The sequence below is a fragment of the Camelina sativa genome, chromosome 14 (assembly GCF_030686135.1).
Source record: "Camelina sativa cultivar CO46 ecotype springtype chromosome 14, ASM3068613v1".
Classification (NCBI taxonomy): Eukaryota; Viridiplantae; Streptophyta; class Magnoliopsida; order Brassicales; family Brassicaceae; genus Camelina; species Camelina sativa.
The window spans coordinates 22,711,504-22,739,462 of NC_141893.1; the positions used below are offsets into that span (position 1 = coordinate 22,711,504).

Sequence of the window (27,959 nt, forward strand, 5' to 3'; positions counted from 1 at the left end):
TGTTTTCTAGGTTTAAGCCTGTTTCGGGATAAAACAGGTTTAAGTGTTGTCTAAACACTCCAAATTCATCCCGAACTCTTACCTTTAGTCAAATGCATTGTATTGTCAAAAAATCTGACCCTAGAAACAGTAACAAAGCTGTTTACTGCTTCGAATCAATGTGTTCTCTTGGTTTTAGCCTGTTTTCTCGGTTTAAGCTTGTTTTAGGATAAAACGGGTTTAAGTGTTGTCTAAACACTCCAAATTCATCCTGAAGTCTTACAATTAGTCAAATCCATTGAATTGTCACACATTCTGACCCTAGAAATAGTAACAAAGCTGTTTGCTGCTTCGAATGAATGTTTTCTCGGTTTTAGCCTGTTTTGGGATAAAATGGGTAAAAGTAGTGTCTAAGCACTCCAAATTCAACCCAAACTCTTATAATTAGTCAAATGCATTGGATTGTTACATATTTTGACCATAGAAAGAGTAACATAGCTGTGTACTGCTTCGAATCAATGTTTTCTCTCGGTTTTAGCCTGTTTTCTTGGTTTAAGTCGGTTTTTGGATAAAACGGGTTTAAGTGTTGTCTAAACACTCCAAATTCATCCCGAACTCTTACAGTTAGTCAAATGCATTGTATTGTCAAACATTCTGACCTTAGAAACAGTAACAAAGCTGTTTACTGCTTCGAATCAATGTGTTCTCTCGGTTTTAGCATGTTTTCTCGGTTCAGGCCAGTTTTAGGATAAAACGGGTTTAAGTGTTATCTAAACACTCCAAATTCATCCCGAACTCATACAATTAGTCAAATGCATTGGATTGTCAAACATTCTGACCCTAGAAACAGTAACAAATTTGTTTACTGCTTTGAATCAATGTTTTCTTGGTTTTAGCCTGTTTCGAGACAAAATAGGTAAAAGTGGTGTCTTTTTTTTTTTTGTTTTTTTTTTTTTTTTTTTTTGGACAAAGGTAAAAGTGGTGTCTAAACACTCCAAATTCAACCTGAACGCTTATAATTAGTCAAATGCATTGGATTATTACATATTTTAACCCTATAAAGAGTAACATAGCTGTTTATTGCTTCGAATCAATGTTTTCTCTTGGTTTTAGCCTGTTTTCTCAATTTAAGCTTGTTTTGGGATAAAACGAGTTTAATTGTTGTCTAATAACTCCAAATTCATCCCGAACTCTTACATTTAGTCAAATGCATTGTATTGTCAAACATTCTGACCTTAGAAACAGTAACAAAGCTGTTTACTGCTTCGAATCAATGTGTTCTCTCGGTTTTAGCATGTTTTCTCGGTTCAGGCCAGTTTTAGGATAAAACGGGTTTAAGTGTTATCTATATGAGAACTCACACACACACCATTCGCACCACACCGTTCGTACAAGCACTATCCATACGGCCAATGCAAGATGGGCCGTCCGTACAACCAAGGAAAGATGGGCCATCTGTACATGTTAGAAGGTTAGCGAGTCCATCCCACTAGCTGAAGTCCCCAACGGTCACAAAGCCACTAGAACCTTCTTCCATTTAGCCGTTGTCGAGATTACACAAGTGGGAAGAAAAGAGAAGTCAAATAAGAGTCACATGTATGTTTAAGGAGACATGTCACTTTCAGTCATGTAACTTGTGCATAGAATCTGTAGAGAATATTCTACTTGTATAGCTTATAATTAGTTTGTATCTAGGATCCATATCAAGTAAGAAAGTTTCTTTCTTCTTCTACACTTTGGTTTCGCTTACACTCTCTCTCTCTCTCGTTTACTCACTCAACTAACACGAAATTTACTTGTTCTACACACTCAATCTTCTCATTCTCTTTTCTTCTAAACTTACATGGTATCAGAGCCTTGTTGCTCCTAGTTCTCAACCTCTCACTCATTAACCACTTCCGCTCTTCTTACTCTCTTCATTTCTGTTTCAATCGCAAGAAGCGATCCCTTGTAACCGTTGGATAACACTATTGACCAGCGGACAAAACACCATGGAAGGCACAAAGACTTTGATTGTTCCAGTCACTCTCAAAGGAGAGAACTACTTGTTGTGGGCGAGGACCACAAAGACGGCACTATGCGGCCGAGGGCTTTGGACCCATATTACAACGAGTGAGGCTCCAAAGGAAGAGCCTACCATTGATGGCAAAGAAGCCGTCACAAGCGGTGAAGACAAATGGTTTCAAGAAGACCAAAGTGTTCTTGCCATCATTCAAAACTCTCTTGATGCTCCAATACTCGAAGCCTACTCATATTGTGAGACGGCCAAGGATCTGTGGGACACATTACAAAATGTGTTCGGTAACACCACCAATTTGAACCGAGTGTTTGAAATCAAGAGGGCCATTAACAACCTTAGTCAAGAAGACATGGAGTTCACCAAACACTTTGGAAAGTTTCGGTCTCTTTGGGCTGAGCTTGAGATGCTAAGGCCAGCAACGCTTGATCCGGCCATCTTGAACGAGAGGCGCGAGCAAGATAAGGTGTTCGGCCTCCTTCTCACCCTGAATCCATCTTACAATGACCTCATAAAACATATCTTGAGGTCAGATAAGCTTCCTAGTCTAGATGATGTATGCAGCCAGATCCAGAAGGAGCATGGCTCCATGGGGCTATTTGGAAACAAAGGTGAACTTGTGACCGCAAATAAGGTGGAGGCAGCGGCTGCAAACAAAGGATACTACCGATATGATGACAAGAACCCTCCGGTGTGTGACCATTGTAAGAAACCTGGCCACTTCAAGAGTCGCTGTTGGATCCTTCACCCTCACCTTAGAGTCAACCGAGGCATGACCAATCGTGGAGGTCCAAAGGCTCACCAAGCGGCCATAGTGGGGGAAGTGGCAACAACTGACACAACCCACCGAGGCATTGAAGGGAATGGTACTGCACTAGCCTCATCATCGGAGCTGGTAAGGAAGTCAGACCTGGACACCCTCATCAAAGCCCTCAAGGAGGCCTCCGGTAACACTTTTCTTGCTTTAAAACCGGATAAACCTCTTATAGTTGATTCAGGTGCATCTCATCACATGATTAGTGATCCTAAGCTGATTAGTGACATTGAACCTGCCTTAGGGAATGTGATTATTGCGAATGGTGAAAAAGTACCGGTTAAGGGAATAGGAAAGTTAAAATTGTTTGATAAAGTTTCTAAGGCCTTTTACATGCCTAGTTTTACATCTAACTTGCTATCAGTTAAGAGAGCTACCACTGATTTAAATTGCTATGCAATATTTGGTCCTAACAAGGTTTATTTTCAGGATATTGAGACAAGTAAAGTTCTTGGCCAAGGAGGATCTAAGGATGATCTCTATGTGCTTGAGGACTTGAACCTATCTGCTTCTTCTTCATCTTGTTTTAATTCGGTTATTGTGAAACCTAATGACTCTATTTGGCATGCTAGACTAGGACACCCTCACTTTCGAGCTCTAGAACTTATGTTTCCAAATATTTCTTTCAAAAATGCTGAATGTGAGGCATGTATTCTTGGTAAAAATTGCAAATCGGTTTTTTCTAAGTCTTTGACTATCTATGAAAATTGCTTTGATCTTGTTCACTCTGATGTATGGACTTTTCCATGCTTATCTAGAGAAAATCAAAAGTATTTTGTTACTTTTATTGATGAAAAATCTAAGTATACTTGGCTAACCTTGCTCCCCTCTAAGGATAGAGTTCTTGAAGCATTTATTAGTTTCCAAAATTATGTGACTAACCACTATAATGCAAAGACTAAAATGTTGAGATCAGATAATGGGGGAGAATACACAAGCCATGCCTTTAAACAACATCTCACCAAATTTGGCATAATCCATCAAACCAGTTACCCTTACACTCCACAACAAAATGGTGTTGTTGAAAGGAAGAACAGGCACCTAATGGAAGTGGCTCGGTCCATGATGTTCCACACAAATGTCCCAAAACGTTTTTGGAGTGATGCTGTCCTTGCGGCGTGTTATCTCATCAATCGCATACCCACAAAGATTTCGCAAGACGTCTCTCCATTTGAGGTATTGAATAAAGAAAAACCTACGTTGGACCACTTACGAGTATTTGGTTGTACGTGCTTTGTGCTGAGACCAGGTGAATTACGCAACAAACTTGAGGCCAAAAGCACCAGGGCTATGTTCATTGGCTATTCAACGACACAAAAAGGGTATAAGTGCTATGATCATGAAGCCAAAAGGGTCTTATTATCTCCGGATGTGAAGTTCATGGAGTCTCAAGGATACTACAACAAGAAAAACTGGGACGACCTACGAGACTTGTCAAACCCTCCATCCGATCGGGCAACAAACCTCCGGATCATCCTCGAACGGCTAGGAATCACAAACGATCAAAACGATCGGGACGCCCCTATCTCACCCGAGCCAAACTCACCAGGAGAGTCTGAGCCACCTATAGAAAACAGCCCCAGCAAGTCTAATACTCAACCGATGCCAATGGCCCCATTACATCAGGAAGAGACTCACTCAGAGAATCTTGCGGATACGGTTCACCCGACCGAGACAAGTGAACAACATGTTGATGACAACGAGGATGATGATATTGAGGAAGTTATTCCCTTGAGACGCAGCCAAACACTCAAGTTTCCCCCATCTAACTGGCAAAACACACGTGTGTACTACAACAATGCCGCCGTAGCTCATCCGATTCAAGCTGTGTGCACGTTGGCTCACTTTCCGGTGGAACAACAAGCCTTCCTTGGCCAAATTGATAAGCATTGGATTCCACAAACATATGATGAGGCTAAGGAGCACAAGGTATGGAGTGATGCGGTAAAATGGGTAAAAGTGGTGTCTAAACACTCCAAATTCAACCCGAACTTTTATAACTAGTTAAAAGAATTGGATTGTTACATATTTTGACCCTAGAAAGAGTAACATAGCTGTTTATTGCTTCTAATCAATGTTTTCTCTTGGTTTTAGCCTGTTTTCTCAATTTAAGCTTGTTTTGGGATAAAACGGGTTTAATTGTTGTCTAATAACTCCAAATTCATCCCGAACTCTTATAATTAGTCAAATTCGTTGGATTGTCACAGATTCTGACCCTAGAAACTGTAACAAATCTTTTTACTGCTTCGAGTCAATGTTTTCTCGGTTTTAGCTTGTTTCGGGACAAAATGGGTAAAAGTGGTGTCTAAACACTCCAAATTCAACCTGAACGCTTATAATTAGTCAAATGCATTGGATTATTACATTTTGACCATAGAAAGAGTAACATAGCTGTTTATTGCTTCGAATCAATGTTTTCTCTTGGTTTTAGCCTGTTTTCTTGGTTTAAGTCTGTTTTGGGATAAAATGGGTTTAAGTGTTGTCTAAACACTCCAAATTCATCCCGAACTCTTAGAATTAGTCAAATTCATTGGATTGTCACAGATTCTGACCCTAGAAACAGTAACAAATCTGTTTACTGCTTCGAATCAATGTTTTCTCGGTTTTAGCTTGTTTCGGGACAAAATGGGTAAAAGTGGTGTCTAAACACTCCAAATTCAACCCAAACTCTTATAATTAGTCAAATGCATTGGATTGTTACATATTTTGACCTTAGAAAGAGTATGATAGCTGCGTGCTGCTTCGAATCAATGTTTTCTCTCGGTTTTAGCCTGTTTTCTTGGTTGAAGCCTGTTTTGGGATAAAACGGGTTTAAGTGTTGTCTAAACACTCCAAATTCATCCCGAACTCTTACAATTTGTCAAATTCATTGGATTCTCACAGATTATTACCCTAGAAACAGTAACATAGCTGTTTACTGCTTCAAATCAATGTTTTCTCGGTTTTAGCCTCTTTCGGGACAAAATGGGTAAAAGTGGTGTCTAAACACTCCAAATTCAACCCGAACTTTTATAATTAGTCAAAAGAATTGGATTGTTACATATTTTGACCCTAGAAAGAGTAACATAGCTGTTTATTGCTTCGAATCAATGTTTTCTCTTGGTTTTAGCCTGTTTTCTCAATTTAAGCTTGTTTTGGGATAAAATGGGTTTAAGTGTTGTCTAAACACTCCAAATTTATCCCGAACTCTTATAATTAGTCAAATTCGTTGGATTGTCACAGATTCTGACCCTAGAAACCGTAACAAATCTGTTTACTGCTTCGAATCAATGTTTTCTCGGTTTTAGCTTGTTTCGGGACAAAATGGGTAAAAGTGGTGTCTAAACACTCCAAATTCATCCCAAACTCTTATAATTAGTCAAATGCATTGGATTGTTACATATTTTGACCTTAGAAAGAGTAACATAGCTGTGTACTGCTTCGAATCAATGTTTTCTCTCGGTTTTAGCCTGTTTTCTTGGTTGAAGCCTGTTTTGGGATAAAACGGGTTTAAGTGTTGTCTAAACACTCCAAATTCATCCCGAACTCTTACAATTTGTCAAATTCATTGGATTGTCACAGATTATTACACTAGAAACAGTAACATAGCTGTTTACTACTTCGAATCAATGTTTTCTCGGTTTTAGCCTCTTTCGGGACAAAATGGGTAAAAGTAGTGTCTAAACACTCCAAATTCAACCCAAACTTTTATAATTAGTCAAAAGAATTGGATTGTTACATATTTTGACCCTAGAAAGAGTAACATAGCTGTTTACTGCTTCGAATCAATGTTTTCTCTCGGTTTTAGCCTGTTTTCTAGGTTTAAGCCTGTTTCGGGATAAAACAGGTTTAAGTGTTGTCTAAACACTCCAAATTCATCCCGAACTCTTACCATTAGTCAAATGCATTGTATTGTCAAAAAATCTGACCCTAGAAACAGTAACAAAGCTGTTTACTGCTTCGAATCAATGTGTTCTCTTGGTTTTAGCCTGTTTTCTCGGTTTAAGCTTGTTTTAGGATAAAACGGGTTTAAGTGTTGTCTAAACACTCCAAATTCATCCTGAAGTCTTACAATTAGTCAAATCCATTGAATTGTCACACATTCTGACCCTAGAAATAGTAACAAAGCTGTTTGCTGCTTCGAATGAATGTTTTCTCGGTTTTGGCCTGTTTGGGACAAAATGGGTAAAAGTAGTGTCTAAGCACTCCAAATTCAACCCAAGCTCTTATAATTAGTCAAATGCATTGGATTGTTACATATTTTGACCATAGAAAGAGTAACATAGCTGTGTACTGCTTCGAATCAATGTTTTCTCTCGGTTTTAGCCTGTTTTCTTGGTTTAAGTCGGTTTTTGGATAAAACGGGTTTAAGTGTTGTCTAAACACTCCAAATTCATCCCGAACTCTTACAGTTAGTCAAATGCATTGTATTGTCAAACATTCTGACCTTAGAAACAGTAACAAAGCTGTTTACTGCTTCGAATCAATGTGTTCTCTCGGTTTTAGCATCTTTTCTCGGTTCAGGCCAGTTTTAGGATAAAACGGGTTTAAGTGTTATCTAAACACTCCAAATTCATCCCGAACTCATACAATTAGTCAAATGCATTGGATTGTCAAACATTCTGACCCTAGAAACAGTAACAAAACTGTTTACTGCTTTGAATCAATGTTTTCTTGGTTTTAGCCTGTTTCGAGACAAAATAGGTAAAAGTGGTGTATTTTTTTTTTTTTGTTTTTTTTTTTTTTTTTTTTTTTTTTGGACAAAGGTAAAAGTGGTGTCTAAACACTCCAAATTCAACCTGAACGCTTAAAATTAGTCAAATGCATTGGATTATTACATATTTTGACCCTATAAAGAGTAACATAGCTGTTTATTGCTTCGAATCAATGTTTTCTCTTGGTTTTAGCCTGTTTTCTTGGTTTAAGTCTGTTTTGGGATAAAATGGGTTTAAGTGTTGTCTAAACACTCCAAATTCATCCCGAACTCTTAGAATTAGTCAAATTCATTGGATTGTCACAGATTCTGACCCTAGAAACAGTAACAAATCTGTTTACTGCTTCGAATCAATGTTTTCTCGGTTTTAGCTTGTTTCGGGACAAAATGGGTAAAAGTGGTGTCTAAACACTCCAAATTCAACCCAAACTCTTATAATTAGTCAAATGCATTGGATTGTTACATATTTTGACCTTAGAAAGAGTATGATAGCTGTGTGCTGCTTCGAATCAATGTTTTCTCTCGGTTTTAGCCTGTTTTCTTGGTTGAAGCCTGTTTTGGGATAAAACGGGTTTAAGTGTTGTCTAAACACTCCAAATTCATCCCGAACTCTTACAATTTGTCAAATTCATTGGATTCTCACAGATTATTACCCTAGAAACAGTAACATAGCTGTTTACTGCTTCAAATCAATGTTTTCTCGGTTTTAGCCTCTTTCGGGACAAAATGGGTAAAAGTGGTGTCTAAACACTCCAAATTCAACCCGAACTTTTATAATTAGTCAAAAGAATTGGATTGTTACATATTTTGACCCTAGAAAGAGTAACATAGCTGTTTATTGCTTCGAATCAATGTTTTCTCTTGGTTTTAGCCTGTTTTCTCAATTTAAGCTTGTTTTGGGATAAAACGGGTTTAATTGTTGTCTAATAACTCCAAATTTATCCCGAACTCTTATAATTAGTCAAATTCGTTGGATTGTCACGGATTCTGACCCTAGAAACCGTAACAAATCTGTTTACTGCTTCGAATCAATGTTTTCTCGGTTTTAGCTTGTTTCGGGACAAAATGGGTAAAAGTGGTGTCTAAACACTCCAAATTCATCCCAAACTCTTATAATTAGTCAAATGCATTGGATTGTTACATATTTTGACCTTAGAAAGAGTAACATAGCTGTGTACTGCTTCGAATCAATGTTTTCTCTCGGTTTTAGCCTGTTTTCTTGGTTGAAGCCTGTTTTGGGATAAAACGGGTTTAAGTGTTGTCTAAACACTCCAAATTCATCCCGAACTCTTACAATTTGTCAAATTCATTGGATTGTCACAGATTATTACACTAGAAACAGTAACATAGCTGTTTACTACTTCGAATCAATGTTTTCTCGGTTTTAGCCTCTTTCGGGACAAAATGGGTAAAAGTGGTGTCTAAACACTCCAAATTCAACCCAAACTTTTATAATTAGTCAAAAGAATTGGATTGTTACATATTTTGACCCTAGAAAGAGTAACATAGCTGTTTACTGCTTCGAATCAATGTTTTCTCTCGGTTTTAGCCTGTTTTCTAGGTTTAAGCCTGTTTCGGGATAAAACAGGTTTAAGTGTTGTCTAAACACTCCAAATTCATCCCGAACTCTTACCATTAGTCAAATGCATTGTATTGTCAAAAAATCTGACCCTAGAAACAGTAACAAAGCTGTTTACTGCTTCGAATCAATGTGTTCTCTTGGTTTTAGCCTGTTTTCTCGGTTTAAGCTTGTTTTAGGATAAAACGGGTTTAAGTGTTGTCTAAACACTCCAAATTCATCCTGAAGTCTTACAATTAGTCAAATCCATTGAATTGTCACACATTCTGACCCTAGAAATAGTAACAAAGCTGTTTGCTGCTTCGAATGAATGTTTTCTCGGTTTTAGCCTGTTTGGGACAAAATGGGTAAAAGTAGTGTCTAAGCACTCCAAATTCAACCCAAACTCTTATAATTAGTCAAATGCATTGGATTGTTACATATTTTGACCATAGAAAGAGTAACATAGCTGTGTACTGCTTCGAATCAATGTTTTCTCTCGGTTTTAGCCTGTTTTCTTGGTTTAAGTCGGTTTTTGGATAAAACGGGTTTAAGTGTTGTCTAAACACTCCAAATTCATCCCGAACTCTTACAGTTAGTCAAATGCATTGTATTGTCAAACATTCTGACCTTAGAAACAGTACCAAAGCTGTTTACTGCTTCGAATCAATGTGTTCTCTCGGTTTTAGCATCTTTTCTCGGTTCAGGCCAGTTTTAGGATAAAACGGGTTTAAGTGTTATCTAAACACTCCAAATTCATCCCGAACTCATACAATTAGTCAAATGCATTGGATTGTCAAACATTCTGACCCTAGAAACAGTAACAAAACTGCTTACTGCTTTGAATCAATGTTTTCTTGGTTTTAGCCTGTTTCGAGACAAAATAGGTAAAAGTGGTGTCTTTTTTTTTTTTTTGTTTTTTTTTTGGACAAAGGTAAAAGTGGTGTCTAAACACTCCAAATTCAACCTGAACGCTTATAATTAGTCAAATGCATTGGATTATTACATATTTTGACCCTATAAAGAGTAACATAGCTGTTTATTGCTTCGAATCAATGTTTTCTCTTGGTTTTAGCCTGTTTTCTCAATTTAAGCTTGTTTTGGGATAAAACGAGTTTAATTGTTGTCTAATAACTCCAAATTCATCCCGAACTCTTACATTTAGTCAAATGCATTGTATTGTCAAACATTCTGACCTTAGAAACAGTAACAAAGCTGTTTACTGCTTCGAATCAATGTGTTCTCTCGGTTTTAGCATGTTTTCTCGGTTCAGGCCAGTTTTAGGATAAAACGGGTTTAAGTGTTATCTATATGAGAACTCACACACACACCATTCGCACCACACCGTTCGTACAAGCACTATCCGTACGGCCAATGCAAGATGGGCCGTCCGTACAACCAAGGAAAGATGGGCCATCTGCACATGTTAGAAGGTTAGCGAGTCCATCCCACTAGCTGAAGTCCCCAACGGTCACAAAGCCACTAGAACCTTCTTCCATTTAGCCGTTGTCGAGATTACACAAGTGGGAAGAAAAGAGAAGTCAAATAAGAGTCACATGTATGTTTAAGGAGACATGTCACTTTCAGTCATGTAACTTGTGCATAGAATCTGTAGAGAATATTCTACTTGTATAGCTTATAATTAGTTTGTATCTAGGATCCATATCAAGTAAGAAAGTTTTTTTCTTCTTCTACACTTTGGTTTCGCTTACACTCTCTCTCTCTCTCGTTTACTCACTCAACTAACACGAAATTTACTTGTTCTACACACTCAATCTTCTCATTCTCTTTTCTTCTAAACTTACATGGTATCAGAGCCTTGTTGCTCCTAGTTCTCAACCTCTCACTCATTAACCATTTCCGCTCTTCTTACTCTCTTCATTTCTGTTTCAATCGCAAGAAGCGATCCCTTGTAACCGTTGGATAACACTATTGACCAGCGGACAAAACACCATGGAAGGCACAAAGACTTTGATTGTTCCAGTCACTCTCAAAGGAGAGAACTACTTGTTGTGGGCGAGGACCACAAAGACGGCACTATGCGGCCGAGGGCTTTGGACCCATATTACAACGAGTGAGGCTCCAAAGGAAGAGCCTACCATTGATGGCAAAGAAGCCGTCACAAGCGGTGAAGACAAATGGTTTCAAGAAGACCAAAGTGTTCTTGCCATCATTCAAAACTCTCTTGATGCTCCAATACTCGAAGCCTACTCATATTGTGAGACGGCCAAGGATCTGTGGGACACATTACAAAATGTGTTCGGTAACACCACCAATTTGAACCGAGTGTTTGAAATCAAGAGGGCCATTAACAACCTTAGTCAAGAAGACATGGAGTTCACCAAACACTTTGGAAAGTTTCGGTCTCTTTGGGCTGAGCTTGAGATGCTAAGGCCAGCAACGCTTGATCCGGCCATCTTGAACGAGAGGCGCGAGCAAGATAAGGTGTTCGGCCTCCTTCTCACCCTGAATCCATCTTACAATGACCTCATAAAACATATCTTGAGGTCAGATAAGCTTCCTAGTCTAGATGATGTATGCAGCCAGATCCAGAAGGAGCATGGCTCCATGGGGCTATTTGGAAACAAAGGTGAACTTGTGACCGCAAATAAGGTGGAGGCAGCGGCTGCAAACAAAGGATACTACCGATATGATGACAAGAACCCTCCGGTGTGTGACCATTGTAAGAAACCTGGCCACTTCAAGAGTCGCTGCTGGATCCTTCACCCTCACCTTAGAGTCAACCGAGGCATGACCAATCGTGGAGGTCCAAAGGCTCACCAAGCGGCCATAGTGGGGGAAGTGGCAACAACTGACACAACCCACCGAGGCATTGAAGGGAATGGTACTGCACTAGCCTCATCATCGGAGCTGGTAAGGAAGTCAGACCTGGACGCCCTCATCAAAGCCCTCAAGGAGGCCTCCGGTAACACTTTTCTTGCTTTAAAACCGGATAAACCTCTTATAGTTGATTCAGGTGCATCTCATCACATGATTAGTGATCCTAAGCTGATTAGTGACATTGAACCTGCCTTAGGGAATGTGATTATTGCGAATGGTGAAAAAGTACCGGTTAAGGGAATAGGAAAGTTAAAATTGTTTGATAAAGTTTCTAAGGCCTTTTACATGCCTAGTTTTACATCTAACTTGCTATCAGTTAAGAGAGCTACCACTGATTTAAATTGCTATGCAATATTTGGTCCTAACAAGGTTTATTTTCAGGATATTGAGACAAGTAATGTTCTTGGCCAAGGAGGATCTAAGGATGATCTCTATGTGCTTGAGGACTTGAACCTATCTGCTTCTTCTTCATCTTGTTTTAATTCGGTTATTGTGAAACCTAATGACTCTATTTGGCATGCTAGACTAGGACACCCTCACTTTCGAGCTCTAGAACTTATGTTTCCAAATATTTCTTTCAAAAATGCTGAATGTGAGGCATGTATTCTTGGTAAAAATTGCAAATCGGTTTTTTCTAAGTCTTTGACTATCTATGAAAATTGCTTTGATCTTGTTCACTCTGATGTATGGACTTCTCCATGCTTATCTAGAGAAAATCAAAAGTATTTTGTTACTTTTATTGATGAAAAATCTAAGTATACTTGGCTAACCTTGCTCCCCTCTAAGGATAGAGTTCTTGAAGCATTTATTAGTTTCCAAAATTATGTGACTAACCACTATAATGCAAAGACTAAAATGTTGAGATCAGATAATGGGGGAGAATACACAAGCCATGCCTTTAAACAACATCTCACCAAATTTGGCATAATCCATCAAACCAGTTACCCTTACACTCCACAACAAAATGGTGTTGCTGAAAGGAAGAACAGGCACCTAATGGAAGTGGCTCGGTCCATGATGTTCCACACAAATGTCCCAAAACGTTTTTGGAGTGATGCTGTCCTTGCGGCGTGTTATCTCATCAATCGCATACCCACAAAGATTTCGCAAGACGTCTCTCCATTTGAGGTATTGAATAAAGAAAAACCTACGTTGGACCACTTACGAGTATTTGGTTGTACCTGCTTTGTGCTGAGACCAGGTGAATTACGCAACAAACTTGAGGCCAAAAGCACCAAGGCTATGTTCATTGGCTATTCAACGACACAAAAAGGGTATAAGTGCTATGATCATGAAGCCAAAAGGGTCTTATTATCTCGGGATGTGAAGTTCATGGAGTCTCAAGGATACTACAACAAGAAAAACTGGGACGACCTACGAGACTTGTCAAACCCTCCATCCGATCGGGCAACAAACCTCCGGATCATCCTCGAACGGCTAGGAATCACAAACGATCAAAACGATCGGGACGCCCCTATCTCACCCGAGCCAAACTCACCAGGAGAGTCTGAGCCACCTATAGAAAACAGCCCCAGCAAGTCTAATACTCAACCGATGCCAATGGCCCCATTACATCAGGAAGAGACTCACTCAGAGAATCTTGCGGATACGGTTCACCCGACCGAGACAAGTGAACAACATGTTGATGACAACGAGGATGATGATATTGAGGAAGTTATTCCCTTGAGACGTAGCCAAACGCTCAAGTTTCCCCCATCTAACTGGCAAAACACACGTGTGTACTACAACAATGCCGCCGTAGCTCATCCGATTCAAGCTGTGTGCACGTTGGCTCACTTTCCGGTGGAACAACAAGCCTTCCTTGTCCAAATTGATAAGCATTGGATTCCACAAACATATGATGAGGCTAAGGAGCACAAGGTATGGAGTGATGCGGTAAAATGGGTAAAAGTGGTGTCTAAACACTCCAAATTCAACCCGAACTTTTATAACTAGTTAAAAGAATTGGATTGTTACATATTTTGACCCTAGAACGAGTAACATAGCTGTTTATTGCTTCTAATCAATGTTTTCTCTTGGTTTTAGCCTGTTTTCTCAATTTAAGCTTGTTTTGGGATAAAACGGGTTTAATTGTTGTCTAATAACTCCAAATTCATCCCAAACTCTTATAATTAGTCAAATTCGTTGGATTGTCACAGATTCTGACCCTAGAAACCGTAACAAATCTTTTTACTGCTTCGAATCAATGTTTTCTCGGTTTTAGCTTGTTTCAGGACAAAATGGGTAAAAGTGGTGTCTAAACACTTCAAATTCAACCCAAACGCTTATAATTAGTCAACTGCATTGGATTGTTACATATTTTGACCATAGAAAGAGTAACATAGCTGTGTACTGCTTCGAATCAATGTTTTCTCTCGGGTTTAGCCTGTTTTCTTGGTTTAAGTCTGTTTTGGGATAAAATGGGTTTAAGTGTTGTCTAAACACTCCAAATTCATCCCGAACTCTTAGAATTAGTCAAATTCATTGGATTGTCACAGATTCTGACCCTAGAAACAGTAACAAATCTGTTTACTGCTTCGAATCAATGTTTTCTCGGTTTTAGCTTGTTTCGGGACAAAATGGGTAGAAGTGGTGTCTAAACACTCCAAATTCAACCCAAACTCTTATAATTAGTCAAATGCATTGGATTGTTACATATTTTGACCTTAGAAAGAGTATCATAGCTGTGTGCTGCTTCGAATCAATGTTTTCTCTCGGTTTTAGCCTGTTTTCTTGGTTGAAGCCTGTTTTGGGATAAAACGGGTTTAAGTGTTGTCTAAACACTCCAAATTCATCCCGAACTCTTACAATTTGTCAAATTCATTGGATTCTCACAGATTATTACCCTAGAAACAGTAACATAGCTGTTTACTGCTTCAAATCAATGTTTTCTCGGTTTTAGCCTCTTTCGGGACAAAATGGGTAAAAGTGGTGTCTAAACACTCCAAATTCAACCCGAACTTTTATAATTAGTCAAAAGAATTGGATTGTTACATATTTTGACCCTAGAAAGAGTAACATAGCTGTTTATTGCTTCGAATCAATGTTTTCTCTTGGTTTTAGCCTGTTTTCTCAATTTAAGCTTGTTTTGGGATAAAACGGGTTTAATTGTTGTCTAATAACTCCAAATTTATCCCGAACTCTTATAATTAGTCAAATTCGTTGGATTGTCACAGATTCTGACCCTAGAAACCGTAACAAATCTGTTTACTGCTTCGAATCAATGTTTTCTCGGTTTTAGCTTGTTTCGGGACAAAATGGGTAAAAGTGGTGTCTAAACACTCCAAATTCATCCCAAACTCTTATAATTAGTCAAATGCATTGGATTGTTACATATTTTGACCTTAGAAAGAGTAACATAGCTGTGTACTGCTTCGAATCAATGTTTTCTCTCGGTTTTAGCCTGTTTTCTTGGTTGAAGCCTGTTTTGGGATAAAACGGGTTTAAGTGTTGTCTAAACACTCCAAATTCATCCCGAACTCTTACAATTTGTCAAATTCATTGGATTGTCACAGATTATTACACTAGAAACAGTAACATAGCTGTTTACTACTTCGAATCAATGTTTTCTCGGTTTTAGCCTCTTTCGGGACAAAATGGGTAAAAGTAGTGTCTAAACACTCCAAATTCAACCCAAACTTTTATAATTAGTCAAAAGAATTGGATTGTTACATATTTTGACCCTAGAAAGAGTAACATAGCTGTTTACTGCTTCGAATCAATGTTTTCTCTCGGTTTTAGCCTGTTTTCTAGGTTTAAGCCTGTTTCGGGATAAAACAGGTTTAAGTGTTGTCTAAACACTCCAAATTCATTCCGAACTCTTACCATTAGTCAAATGCATTGTATTGTCAAACATTCTGACCCTAGAAACAGTAACAAAGCTGTTTACTGCTTCGAATCAATGTGTTCTCGGTTGAAGCCTGTTTTGGGATAAAACGGGTTTAAGTGTTGTCTAAACACTCCAAATTCAACCCAAACTTTTATAATTAGTCAAAAGAATCGGATTGTTACATATTTAGACCCTAGAAAGAGTAACATAGCTGTTTACTGCTTCGAATCAATGTTTTCTCTTGGTTTTAGCCTGTTTTCTTGGTTTAAGCCTGTTTTCGGATAAAACGGGTTTAAGTGTTGTCTAAACACTCCAAATTCATCCCGAACTCATACAATTAGTCAAATGAATTGGATTGTCAAACATTCTGACCCTAGAAACAGTAACAAAACTGTTTACTGCTTCGAATCAATGTTTTCTCGGTTTAAGCCGGTTTTGGGATAAAACGGGTTTAAGTGTTATCTAAACAAACACTCCAAATTCAACCCAAACTTTTATAATTAGTCAAAAGAATTGGATTGTTACATATTTTGACCCTAGAAAGAGTAACATAGCTGTTTACTGCTTCGAATCAATGTTTTCTCTTGGTTTTAGCCTGTTTGCTTGGTTTAAGTCTGTTTTGGGATAAAACGGGTTTAAGTGTTGTCTAAACACTCCAAATTCATCCCGAACTCATACAATTAGTCAAATGCATTGGATTGTCAAACATTCTGACCCTAGAAACAGTAACAAAACTGTTTACTGCTTCGAATCAATGTTTTCTCGGTTTAAGCCAGTTTTGGGATAAAACGGGTTTAAGTGTTATCTAAACACTCCAAATTCAACCCAAACTTTTATAATTAGTCAAAAGAATCGGATTGTTACATATTTTGACCCTAGAAAGAGTAACATAGCTGTTTACTGCTTCGAATCAATGTTTTCTCTCGGTTTTAGCCTGTTTTCTTGGTTTAAGCCTGTTTTCGGATAAAACGGGTTTAAGTGTTGTCTAAACACTCCAAATTCATCCCGAACTCATACAATTAGTCAAATGCATTGGATTGTCAAACATTCTGACCCTAGAAACAGTAACAAAACTGTTTACTGCTTCGAATCAATGTTTTCTCGGTTTAAGCCGGTTTTGGGATAAAACGGGTTTAAGTGTTATCTAAACACTCCAAATTCAACCCAAACTTTTATAATTAGTCAAAAGAATCGGATTGTTACATATTTTGACCCTAGAAAGAGTAACATAGCTGTTTACTGCTTCGAATCAATGTTTTCTTTCGGTTTTAGCCTGTTTTCTTGGTTTAAGCCTGTTTTCGGATATAACGGGTTTAAGTGTTGTCTAAACACTCCAAATTCATCCCGAACTCTTACAATTAGTCAAATGCATTGTATTGTCAAACATTCTGACCTTAGAAACAGTAACAAAGCTGTTTACTGCTTCGAATCAATGTGTTCTCTCGGTTTAGTCTGTTTTCTCGGTTTAAGCCTGTTTTCGGATAAAATGGTTTAAGTGTTGTCTAATCACTCCAAATTCATCCCGAACTCTTAGAATTAGTCAAATTCATTGGATTGTCACAGATTCTGACCCTAGAAACAGTAACAAATCTGTTTACTGCTTCGAATCAGTGTTTTCTCGGTTTTAGCTTGTTTTGGGACAAAATGGGTAAAAGTGGTGTCTAAACACTCCAAATTCAACCCGAACTCTTATAATTAGTCAAATGCATTGGATTATTACATATTTTGACCCTATAAAGAGTAACATAGCTGTTTACTGCTTCGAATCAATGTTTTTTCGGTTTTAGCCTCTTTCGGGACAAAATGGGTAAAAATGGTGTCTAAACACTCCAAATTCAACCCGAACTTTTATAACTAGTTAAAAGAATTGGGTTGTTACATATTTTGACCCTAGAAAGAGTAACATAGCTGTTTATTGCTTCGAATCAATGTTTTCTCTTGGTTTTAGCCTGTTTTCTCAATTTAAGCTTGTTTTGGGATAAAACGGGTTTAATTGTTGTCTAATAACTCCAAATTCATCCCGAACTCTTATAATTAGTCAAATTCGTTGGATTGTCACAGATTCTGACCCTAGAAACCGTAACAAATCTGTTTACTGCTTCGAATCAATGTTTTCTCGGTTTTAGCTTGTTTCGGGACAAAATGGGTAAAAGTGGTGTCTAAACACTTCAAATTCAACCCAAACTCTTATAATTAGTCAACTGCATTGGATTGTTACATATTTTGACCATAGAAAGAGTAACATAGCTGTGTACTGCTTCGAATCAATGTTTTCTCTCGGGTTTAGCCTGTTTTCTTGGTTTAAGTCTGTTTTGGGATAAAATGGGTTTAAGTGTTGTCTAAACACTCCAAATTCATCCCGAACTCTTAGAATTAGTCAAATTCATTGGATTGTCACAGATTCTGACCCTAGAAACAGTAACAAATCTGTTTACTGCTTCGAATCAATGTTTTCTCGGTTTTAGCTTGTTTCGGGACAAAATGGGTAGAAGTGGTGTCTAAACACTCCAAATTCAACCCAAACTCTTATAATTAGTCAAATGCATTGGATTGTTACATATTTTGACCTTAGAAAGAGTATCATAGCTGTGTGCTGCTTCGAATCAATGTTTTCTCTCGGTTTTAGCCTGTTTTCTTGGTTGAAGCCTGTTTTGGGATAAAACGGGTTTAAGTGTTGTCTAAACACTCCAAATTCATCCCGAACTCTTACAATTTGTCAAATTCATTGGATTCTCACAGATTATTACCCTAGAAACAGTAACATAGCTGTTTACTGCTTCAAATCAATGTTTTCTCGGTTTTAGCCTCTTTCGGGACAAAATGGGTAAAAGTGGTGTCTAAACACTCCAAATTCAACCCGAACTTTTATAATTAGTCAAAAGAATTGGATTGTTACATATTTTGACCCTAGAAAGAGTAACATAGCTGTTTATTGCTTCGAATCAATGTTTTCTCTTGGTTTTAGCCTGTTTTCTCAATTTAAGCTTGTTTTGGGATAAAACGGGTTTAATTGTTGTCTAATAACTCCAAATTTATCCCGAACTCTTATAATTAGTCAAATTCGTTGGATTGTCACAGATTCTGACCCTAGAAACCGTAACAAATCTGTTTACTGCTTCGAATCAATGTTTTCTCGGTTTTAGCTTGTTTCGGGACAAAATGGGTAAAAGTGGAGTCTAAACACTCCAAATTCAACCCAAACTCTTATAATTAGTCAAATGCATTGGATTGTTACATATTTTGACCATAGAAAGAGTAACATAGCTGTGTACTGCTTCGAATCAATGTTTTCTCTCGGGTTTAGCCTGTTTTCTTGGTTTAAGTCTGTTTTGGGATAAAATGGGTTTAAGTGTTGTCTAAACACTCCAAATTCATCCCGAACTCTTAGAATTAGTCAAATTCATTGGATTGTCACAGATTCTGACCCTAGAAACAGTAACAAATCTGTTTACTGCTTCGAATCAATGTTTTCTCGGTTTTAGCTTGTTTCGGGACAAAATGGGTAAAAGTGGTGTCTAAACACTCCAAATTCAACCCAAACTCTTATAATTAGTCAAATGCATTGGATTGTTACATATTTTGACCCTAGAAAGAGTAACATAGCTGTTTACTGCTTCGAATCAATGTTTTCTCTCGGCTTTAGCCTGTTTTCTTGGTTTAAGCCTGTTTTCGGATAAAACGGGTTTAAGTGTTGTCTAAACACTCCAAATTCATCCTGAACTCTTACAATTAGTCAAACGCATTGTATTGTCAAACATTCTGACCATAGAAACAGTAACAAAGTTGTTTACTGCTTCGAATCAATGTGTTCTCTCGGTTTTAGCCTGTTTTCTTGGTTTAAGCCAGTTTTAGGATAAAACAGGTTTAAGTGTTGTCTAAACACTCCAATTTCATCCCAAACTCTTAGAATTAGTCAAATTCATTGGATTGTCACAGATTCTGACCCTAGAAACAGTAACAAATCTGTTTACTGCTTCGAATCAGTGTTTTCTCGGTTTTAGCTTGTTTCGGGACAAAATGGGTAAAAGTGGTGTCTAAACACTCCAAATTCAACCCGAACTCTTATAATTAGTCAAATGCATTGGATTATTACATATTTTGACCCTATAAAGAGTAACATAGCTGTTTACTGCTTCGAATCAATGTTTTTTCGGTTTTGGCCTCTTTCGGGACAAAATGGGTAAAAGTGGTGTCTAAACACTCCAAATTCAACCCGAACTTTTATAACTAGTTAAAAGAATTGGGTTGTTACATATTTTGACCCTAGAAAGAGTAACATAGCTGTTTATTGCTTCGAATCAATGTTTTCTCTTGGTTTTAGCCTGTTTTCTCAATTTAAGCTTGTTTTGGGATAAAACGGGTTTAATTGTTGTCTAATAACTCCAAATTCATCCCGAACTCTTATAATTAGTCAAATTCGTTGGATTGTCACAGATTCTGACCCTAGAAACCGTAACAAATCTGTTTACTGCTTCGAATCAATGTTTTCTCGGTTTTAGCTTGTTTCGGGACAAAATGGGTAAAAGTGGTGTCTAAACACTTCAAATTCAACCCAAACTCTTATAATTAGTCAACTGCATTGGATTGTTACATATTTTGACCATAGAAAGAGTAACATAGCTGTGTACTGCTTCGAATCAATGTTTTCTCTCGGGTTTAGCCTGTTTTCTTGGTTTAAGTCTGTTTTGGGATAAAACAGGTTTAAGTGTTGTCTAAACACTCCAAATTCATCCCAAACTCTTAGAATTAGTCAAATTCATTGGATTGTCACAGATTCTGACCCTAGAAACAGTAACAAATCTGTTTACTGCTTCGAATCAGTGTTTTCTCGGTTTTAGCTTGTTTCGGGACAAAATGGGTAAAAGTGGTGTCTAAACACTCCAAATTCAACCCGAACTCTTATAATTAGTCAAATGCATTGGATTATTACATATTTTGACCCTATAAAGAGTTACATAGCTGTTTACTGCTTCGAATCAATGTTTTCTCTCGGTTTTAGCCTGTTTTCTTGGTTGAAGCCTGTTTTGGGATAAAACGGGTTTAAGTGTTGTCTAAACACTCCAAATTCATCCCGAACTCTTACAATTTGTCAAATTCATTGGATTCTCACAGATTATTACCCTAGAAACAGTAACATAGCTGTTTACTGCTTCAAATCAATGTTTTCTCGGTTTTAGCCTCTTTCGGGACAAAATGGGTAAAAGTGGTGTCTAAACACTCCAAATTCAACCCGAACTTTTATAATTAGTCAAAAGAATTGGATTGTTACATATTTTGACCCTAGAAAGAGTAACATAGCTGTTTATTGCTTCGAATCAATGTTTTCTCTTGGTTTTAGCCTGTTTTCTCAATTTAAGCTTGTTTTGGGATAAAACGGGTTTAATTGTTGTCTAATAACTCCAAATTTATCCCGAACTCTTATAATTAGTCAAATTCGTTGGATTGTCACAGATTCTGACCCTAGAAACCGTAACAAATCTGTTTACTGCTTCGAATCAATGTTTTCTCGGTTTTAGCTTGTTTCGGGACAAAATGGGTAAAAGTGGTGTCTAAACACTCCAAATTCAACCCAAACTCTTATAATTAGTCAAATGCATTGGATTGTTACATATTTTGACCATAGAAAGAGTAACATAGCTGTGTACTGCTTCGAATCAATGTTTTCTCTCGGGTTTAGCCTGTTTTCTTGGTTTAAGTCTGTTTTGGGATAAAATGGGTTTAAGTGTTGTCTAAACACTCCAAATTCATCCCGAACTCTTAGAATTAGTCAAATTCATTGGATTGTCACAGATTCTGACCCTAGAAACAGTAACAAATCTGTTTACTGCTTCGAATCAATGTTTTCTCGGTTTTAGCTTGTTTCGGGACAAAATGGGTAAAAGTGGTGTCTAAACACTCCAAATTCAACCCAAACTCTTATAATTAGTCAAATGCATTGGATTGTTACATATTTTGACCCTAGAAAGAGTAACATAGCTGTTTACTGCTTCGAATCAATGTTTTCTCTCGGCTTTAGCCTGTTTTCTTGGTTTAAGCCTGTTTTCGGATAAAACGGGTTTAAGTGTTGTCTAAACACTCCAAATTCATCCTGAACTCTTACAATTAGTCAAATGCATTGTATTGTCAAACATTCTGACCATAGAAACAGTAACAAAGTTGTTTACTGCTTCGAATCAATGTGTTCTCTCGGTTTTAGCCTGTTTTCTTGGTTTAAGCCAGTTTTAGGATAAAACAGGTTTAAGTGTTGTCTAAACACTCCAAATTCATCCCAAACTCTTAGAATTAGTCAAATTCATTGGATTGTCACAGATTCTGACCCTAGAAACAGTAACAAATCTGTTTACTGCTTCGAATCAGTGTTTTCTCGGTTTTAGCTTGTTTCGGGACAAAATGGGTAAAAGTGGTGTCTAAACACTCCAAATTCAACCCGAACTCTTATAATTAGTCAAATGCATTGGATTATTACATATTTTGACCCTATAAAGAGTAACATAGCTGTTTACTGCTTCGAATCAATGTTTTTTCGGTTTTAGCCTCTTTCGGGACAAAATGGGTAAAAGTGGTGTCTAAACACTCCAAATTCAACCCGAACTTTTATAACTAGTTAAAAGAATTGGGTTGTTACATATTTTGACCCTAGAAAGAGTAACATAGCTGTTTATTGCTTCGAATCAATGTTTTCTCTTGGTTTTAGCCTGTTTTCTCAATTTAAGCTTGTTTTGGGATAAAACGGGTTTAATTGTTGTCTAATAACTCCAAATTCATCCCGAACTCTTATAATTAGTCAAATTCGTTGGATTGTCACAGATTCTGACCCTAGAAACCGTAACAAATCTGTTTACTGCTTCGAATCAATGTTTTCTCGGTTTTAGCTTGTTTCGGGACAAAATGGGTAAAAGTGGTGTCTAAACACTTCAAATTCAACCCAAACTCTTATAATTAGTCAACTGCATTGGATTGTTACATATTTTGACCATAGAAAGAGTAACAAATCTGTGTACTGCTTCGAATCAATGTTTTCTCTCGGGTTTAGCCTGTTTTCTTGGTTTAAGTCTGTTTTGGGATAAAACAGGTTTAAGTGTTGTCTAAACACTCCAAATTCATCCCAAACTCTTAGAATTAGTCAAATTCATTGGATTGTCACAGATTCTGACCCTAGAAACAGTAACAAATCTGTTTACTGCTTCGAATCAGTGTTTTCTCGGTTTTAGCTTGTTTCGGGACAAAATGGGTAAAAGTGGTGTCTAAACACTCCAAATTCAACCCGAACTCTTATAATTAGTCAAATGCATTGGATTATTACATATTTTGACCCTATAAAGAGTAACATAGCTGTTTACTGCTTCGAATCAATGTTTTCTCTCGGTTTTAGCCTGTTTTCTTGGTTGAAGCCTGTTTTGGGATAAAACGGGTTTAAGTGTTGTCTAAACACTCCAAATTCATCCCGAACTCTTACAATTTGTCAAATTCATTGGATTCTCACAGATTATTACCCTAGAAACAGTAACATAGCTGTTTACTGCTTCAAATCAATGTTTTCTCGGTTTTAGCCTCTTTCGGGACAAAATGGGTAAAAGTGGTGTCTAAACACTCCAAATTCAACCCGAACTTTTATAATTAGTCAAAAGAATTGGATTGTTACATATTTTGACCCTAGAAAGAGTAACATAGCTGTTTATTGCTTCGAATCAATGTTTTCTCTTGGTTTTAGCCTGTTTTCTCAATTTAAGCTTGTTTTGGGATAAAACGGGTTTAATTGTTGTCTAATAACTCCAAATTTATCCCGAACTCTTATAATTAGTCAAATTCGTTGGATTGTCACAGATTCTGACCCTAGAAACCGTAACAAATCTGTTTACTGCTTCGAATCAATGTTTTCTCGGTTTTAGCTTGTTTCGGGACAAAATGGGTAAAAGTGGTGTCTAAACACTCCAAATTCAACCCAAACTCTTATAATTAGTCAAATGCATTGGATTGTTACATATTTTGACCATAGAAAGAGTAACATAGCTGTGTACTGCTTCGAATCAATGTTTTCTCTCGGGTTTAGCCTGTTTTCTTGGTTTAAGTCTGTTTTGGGATAAAATGGGTTTAAGTGTTGTCTAAACACTCCAAATTCATCCCGAACTCTTAGAATTAGTCAAATTCATTGGATTGTCACAGATTCTGACCCTAGAAACAGTAACAAATCTGTTTACTGCTTCGAATCAATGTTTTCTCGGTTTTAGCTTGTTTCGGGACAAAATGGGTAAAAGTGGTGTCTAAACACTCCAAATTCAACCCAAACTCTTATAATTAGTCAAATGCATTGGATTGTTACATATTTTGACCCTAGAAAGAGTAACATAGCTGTTTACTGCTTCGAATCAATGTTTTCTCTCGGCTTTAGCCTGTTTTTTTGGTTTAAGCCTGTTTTCGGATAAAACGGGTTTAAGTGTTGTCTAAACACTCCAAATTCATCCTGAACTCTTACAATTAGTCAAATGCATTGTATTGTCAAACATTCTGACCATAGAAACAGTAACAAAGTTGTTTACTGCTTCGAATCAATGTGTTCTCTCGGTTTTAGCCTGTTTTCTTGGTTTAAGCCAGTTTTAGGATAAAACAGGTTTAAGTGTTGTCTAAACACTCCAAATTCATCCCAAACTCTTAGAATTAGTCAAATTCATTGGATTGTCACAGATTCTGACCCTAGAAACAGTAACAAATCTGTTTACTGCTTCGAATCAGTGTTTTCTCGGTTTTAGCTTGTTTCGGGACAAAATGGGTAAAAGTGGTGTCTAAACACTCCAAATTCAACCCGAACTCTTATAATTAGTCAAATGCATTGGATTATTACATATTTTGACCCTATAAAGAGTAACATAGCTGTTTACTGCTTCGAATCAATGTTTTTTCGGTTTTAGCCTCTTTCGGGACAAAATGGGTAAAAGTGGTGTCTAAACACTCCAAATTCAACCCGAACTTTTATAACTAGTTAAAAGAATTGGGTTGTTACATATTTTGACCCTAGAAAGAGTAACATAGCTGTTTATTGCTTCGAATAAATGTTTTCTCTTGGTTTTAGCCTGTTTTCTCAATTTAAGCTTGTTTTGGGATAAAACGGGTTTAATTGTTGTCTAATAACTCCAAATTCATCCCGAACTCTTATAATTAGTCAAATTCGTTGGATTGTCACAGATTCTGACCCTAGAAACCGTAACAAATCTGTTTACTGCTTCGAATCAATGTTTTCTCGGTTTTAGCTTGTTTCGGGACAAAATGGGTAAAAGTGGTGTCTAAACACTTCAAATTCAACCCAAACTCTTATAATTAGTCAACTGCATTGGATTTTTACATATTTTGACCATAGAAAGAGTAACATAGCTGTGTAGTGCTTCGAATCAATGTTTTCTCTCGGGTTTAGCCTGTTTTCTTGGTTTAAGTCTGTTTTGGGATAAAATGGGTTTAAGTGTTGTCTAAACACTCCAAATTCATCCCGAACTCTTAGAATTAGTCAAATTCATTGGATTGTCACAGATTCTGACCCTAGAAACAGTAACAAATCTGTTTACTGCTTCGAATCAATGTTTTCTCGGTTTTAGCTTGTTTCGGGACAAAATGGGTAGAAGTGGTGTCTAAACACTCCAAATTCAACCCAAACTCTTATAATTAGTCAAATGCATTGGATTGTTACATATTTTGACCTTAGAAAGAGTATCATAGCTGTGTGCTGCTTCGAATCAATGTTTTCTCTCGGTTTTAGCCTGTTTTCTTGGTTGAAGCCTGTTTTGGGATAAAACGGGTTTAAGTGTTGTCTAAACACTCCAAATTCATCCCGAACTCTTACAATTTGTCAAATTCATTGGATTCTCACAGATTATTACCCTAGAAACAGTAACATAGCTGTTTACTGCTTCAAATCAATGTTTTCTCGGTTTTAGCCTCTTTCGGGACAAAATGGGTAAAAGTGGTGTCTAAACACTCCAAATTCAACCCGAACTTTTATAATTAGTCAAAAGAATTGGATTGTTACATATTTTGACCCTAGAAAGAGTAAAATAGCTGTTTATTGCTTCGAATCAATGTTTTCTCTTGGTTTTAGCCTGTTTTCTCAATTTAAGCTTGTTTTGGGATAAAACGGGTTTAATTGTTGTCTAATAACTCCAAATTTATCCCGAACTCTTATAATTAGTCAAATTCGTTGGATTGTCACAGATTCTGACCCTAGAAACCGTAACAAATCTGTTTACTGCTTCGAATCAATATTTTCTCGGTTTTAGCTTGTTTCGGGACAAAATGGGTAAAAGTGGTGTCTAAACACTCCAAATTCAACCCAAACTCTTATAATTAGTCAAATGCATTGGATTGTTACATATTTTGACCATAGAAAGAGTAACATAGCTGTGTACTGCTTCGAATCAATGTTTTCTCTCGGGTTTAGCCTGTTTTCTTGGTTTAAGTCTGTTTTGGGATAAAATGGGTTTAAGTGTTGTCTAAACACTCCAAATTCATCCCGAACTCTTAGAATTAGTCAAATTCATTGGATTGTCACAGATTCTGACCCTAGAAACAGTAACAAATCTGTTTACTGCTTCGAATCAATGTTTTCTCGGTTTTAGCTTGTTTCGGGACAAAATGGGTAAAAGTGGTGTCTAAACACTCCAAATTCAACCCAAACTCTTATAATTAGTCAAATGCATTGGATTGTTACATATTTTGACCCTAGAAAGAGTAACATAGCTGTTTACTGCTTCGAATCAATGTTTTCTCTCGGCTTTAGCCTGTTTTCTTGGTTTAAGCCTGTTTTCGGATAAAACGGGTTTAAGTGTTGTCTAAACACTCCAAATTCATCCTGAACTCTTACAATTAGTCAAATGCATTGTATTGTCAAACATTCTGACCATAGAAACAGTAACAAAGTTGTTTACTGCTTCGAATCAATGTGTTCTCTCGGTTTTAGCCTGTTTTCTTGGTTTAAGCCAGTTTTAGGATAAAACAGGTTTAAGTGTTGTCTAAACACTCCAAATTCATCCCAAACTCTTAGAATTAGTCAAATTCATTGGATTGTCACAGATTCTGACCCTAGAAACAGTAACAAGTCTGTTTACTGCTTCGAATCAATGTTTTGTCGGTTTTAGCTTGTTTCGGGACAAAATGGGTAAAAATGGTGTCTAGACACTCCAAATTCAACCCAAACACTTACAATTGTAAGTTTTAGTGTATGAAAGTGTAGTGATCAAGTATGTAGAATAAGAGAGAGGGAGAGAGTATGCGAGTGTAAATAGAGTTGGTAGCTAAAGTGTAGAAGAAGAATTCTCACTTCTTACTTTATTTGGTTCCTAGTTACAATCTATTTAAGGGCTATACAAAGTAGAATATTCTTCTAGAGATCCTATGCACAAGTTACATGATCGATAGTGACATCTCTTCCTTAAACCTACATGTGACTTCTAATTGACTTCTCTTGCTTCCCACTTGCACATCAACTTGCACAATGCCTCCAACGGCTAAATAGGAAGGTTCTCGAAGGCTTGTGACCGTTAGGGTCTATTCTCAATGGGTTGGACTCGCAAGGCCTCTAAATGGTACGGTCGGTCCAATGTGTTAGTTGTACGGACGTACGGACGTACGGACAGTGGTGTGTGTGTTCATACTCCCCCTCAAGATTGATCATGAGCATTGATCAATCTTGGACTCATGCACACCCACCTCATTAAAAACCTTAGTATAGAAAACCACTTGGGAAAAACTATACTCAAGGGAAAAAGAGTGTAGGTGTCATGTGTAGATACTCATGGCCGAGTGAGATCTTTGAGGCCGAGTTTGGGATGAATGTACTCACATACTTGTGAACTGGCTGCCTTTGTGAATATGTCTGCTAGTTGTTCTTTGCTGTCGGTGTGGCATGGGAGAGTGACTCCGAGTTGTATTTGCTCTCGCACCTTGTGGCAATCAACTTCAATGTGCTTTGTTCTTTCATGAAATACAGAATTGGTGGCTATGTGTATGGCTGCTTCATTATCACAATGCATAGTGATAGGCTTTGGTGATTCAACTCCAAGATCCTTCAATAGAGCTTTAAGCCACATGACCTCGGTAGTTAACTTCCTCATGGCTCTATACTCGGACTCTGCACTTGATAGGGAGACCACCTTTTGTTTCTTGCTTTTCCATGTGACTAGGTTTCCTCCTAAGAATGTGCAGTACCCGGTGGTTGAACGGCGATCTTCATGGTCTCCGGCATAG

The 27,959-nt window shown here is 37.4% G+C and overlaps 2 protein-coding genes across 2 annotated transcripts; both read left to right on the plus strand.

Annotated features, from left to right (window-relative positions):
* The first annotated feature begins 1,970 nt into the window (after positions 1 to 1,970).
* On the plus strand, positions 1,971 to 10,915 carry LOC147928541 (uncharacterized). The gene is made up of 3 exons (XM_087486186.1): positions 1,971 to 2,862; positions 4,060 to 4,739; positions 10,877 to 10,915. The coding sequence occupies exons 1-3, from the start codon at positions 1,971 to 1,973 to the stop codon at positions 10,913 to 10,915; spliced, it is 1,611 nt and encodes a 536-aa protein (XP_087342312.1).
* Positions 10,916 to 11,014: 99 nt separating this feature from the next.
* Positions 11,015 to 27,959, plus strand: LOC147928542 (uncharacterized). The gene is made up of 4 exons (XM_087486187.1): positions 11,015 to 12,194; positions 13,104 to 13,783; positions 27,596 to 27,639; positions 27,896 to 27,959. Exons 1-4 carry the CDS (start codon positions 11,015 to 11,017, stop codon positions 27,957 to 27,959), a joined length of 1,968 nt encoding a protein of 655 aa, XP_087342313.1.

Coding starts and splice junctions, on each gene's coding strand:
- LOC147928541 (XM_087486186.1), top strand. CDS start 1,971: ATGGAAGGCACAAAGACTTTGATTGTTCCAGTCACTCTCAAAGGAGAG. Junction 2,863..4,059: donor CCGAGGCATTGAAGGGAATG/GTACTGCACTAG, acceptor TGCTGAGACCAG/GTGAATTACGCAACAAACTT. Junction 4,740..10,876: donor ATGAGGCTAAGGAGCACAAG/GTATGGAGTGAT, acceptor ACATGGTATCAG/AGCCTTGTTGCTCCTAGTTC.
- LOC147928542 (XM_087486187.1), top strand. CDS start 11,015: ATGGAAGGCACAAAGACTTTGATTGTTCCAGTCACTCTCAAAGGAGAG. Junction 12,195..13,103: donor TAAGGCCTTTTACATGCCTA/GTTTTACATCTA, acceptor TGCTGAGACCAG/GTGAATTACGCAACAAACTT. Junction 27,640..27,895: donor TGGGAGAGTGACTCCGAGTT/GTATTTGCTCTC, acceptor CCATGTGACTAG/GTTTCCTCCTAAGAATGTGC.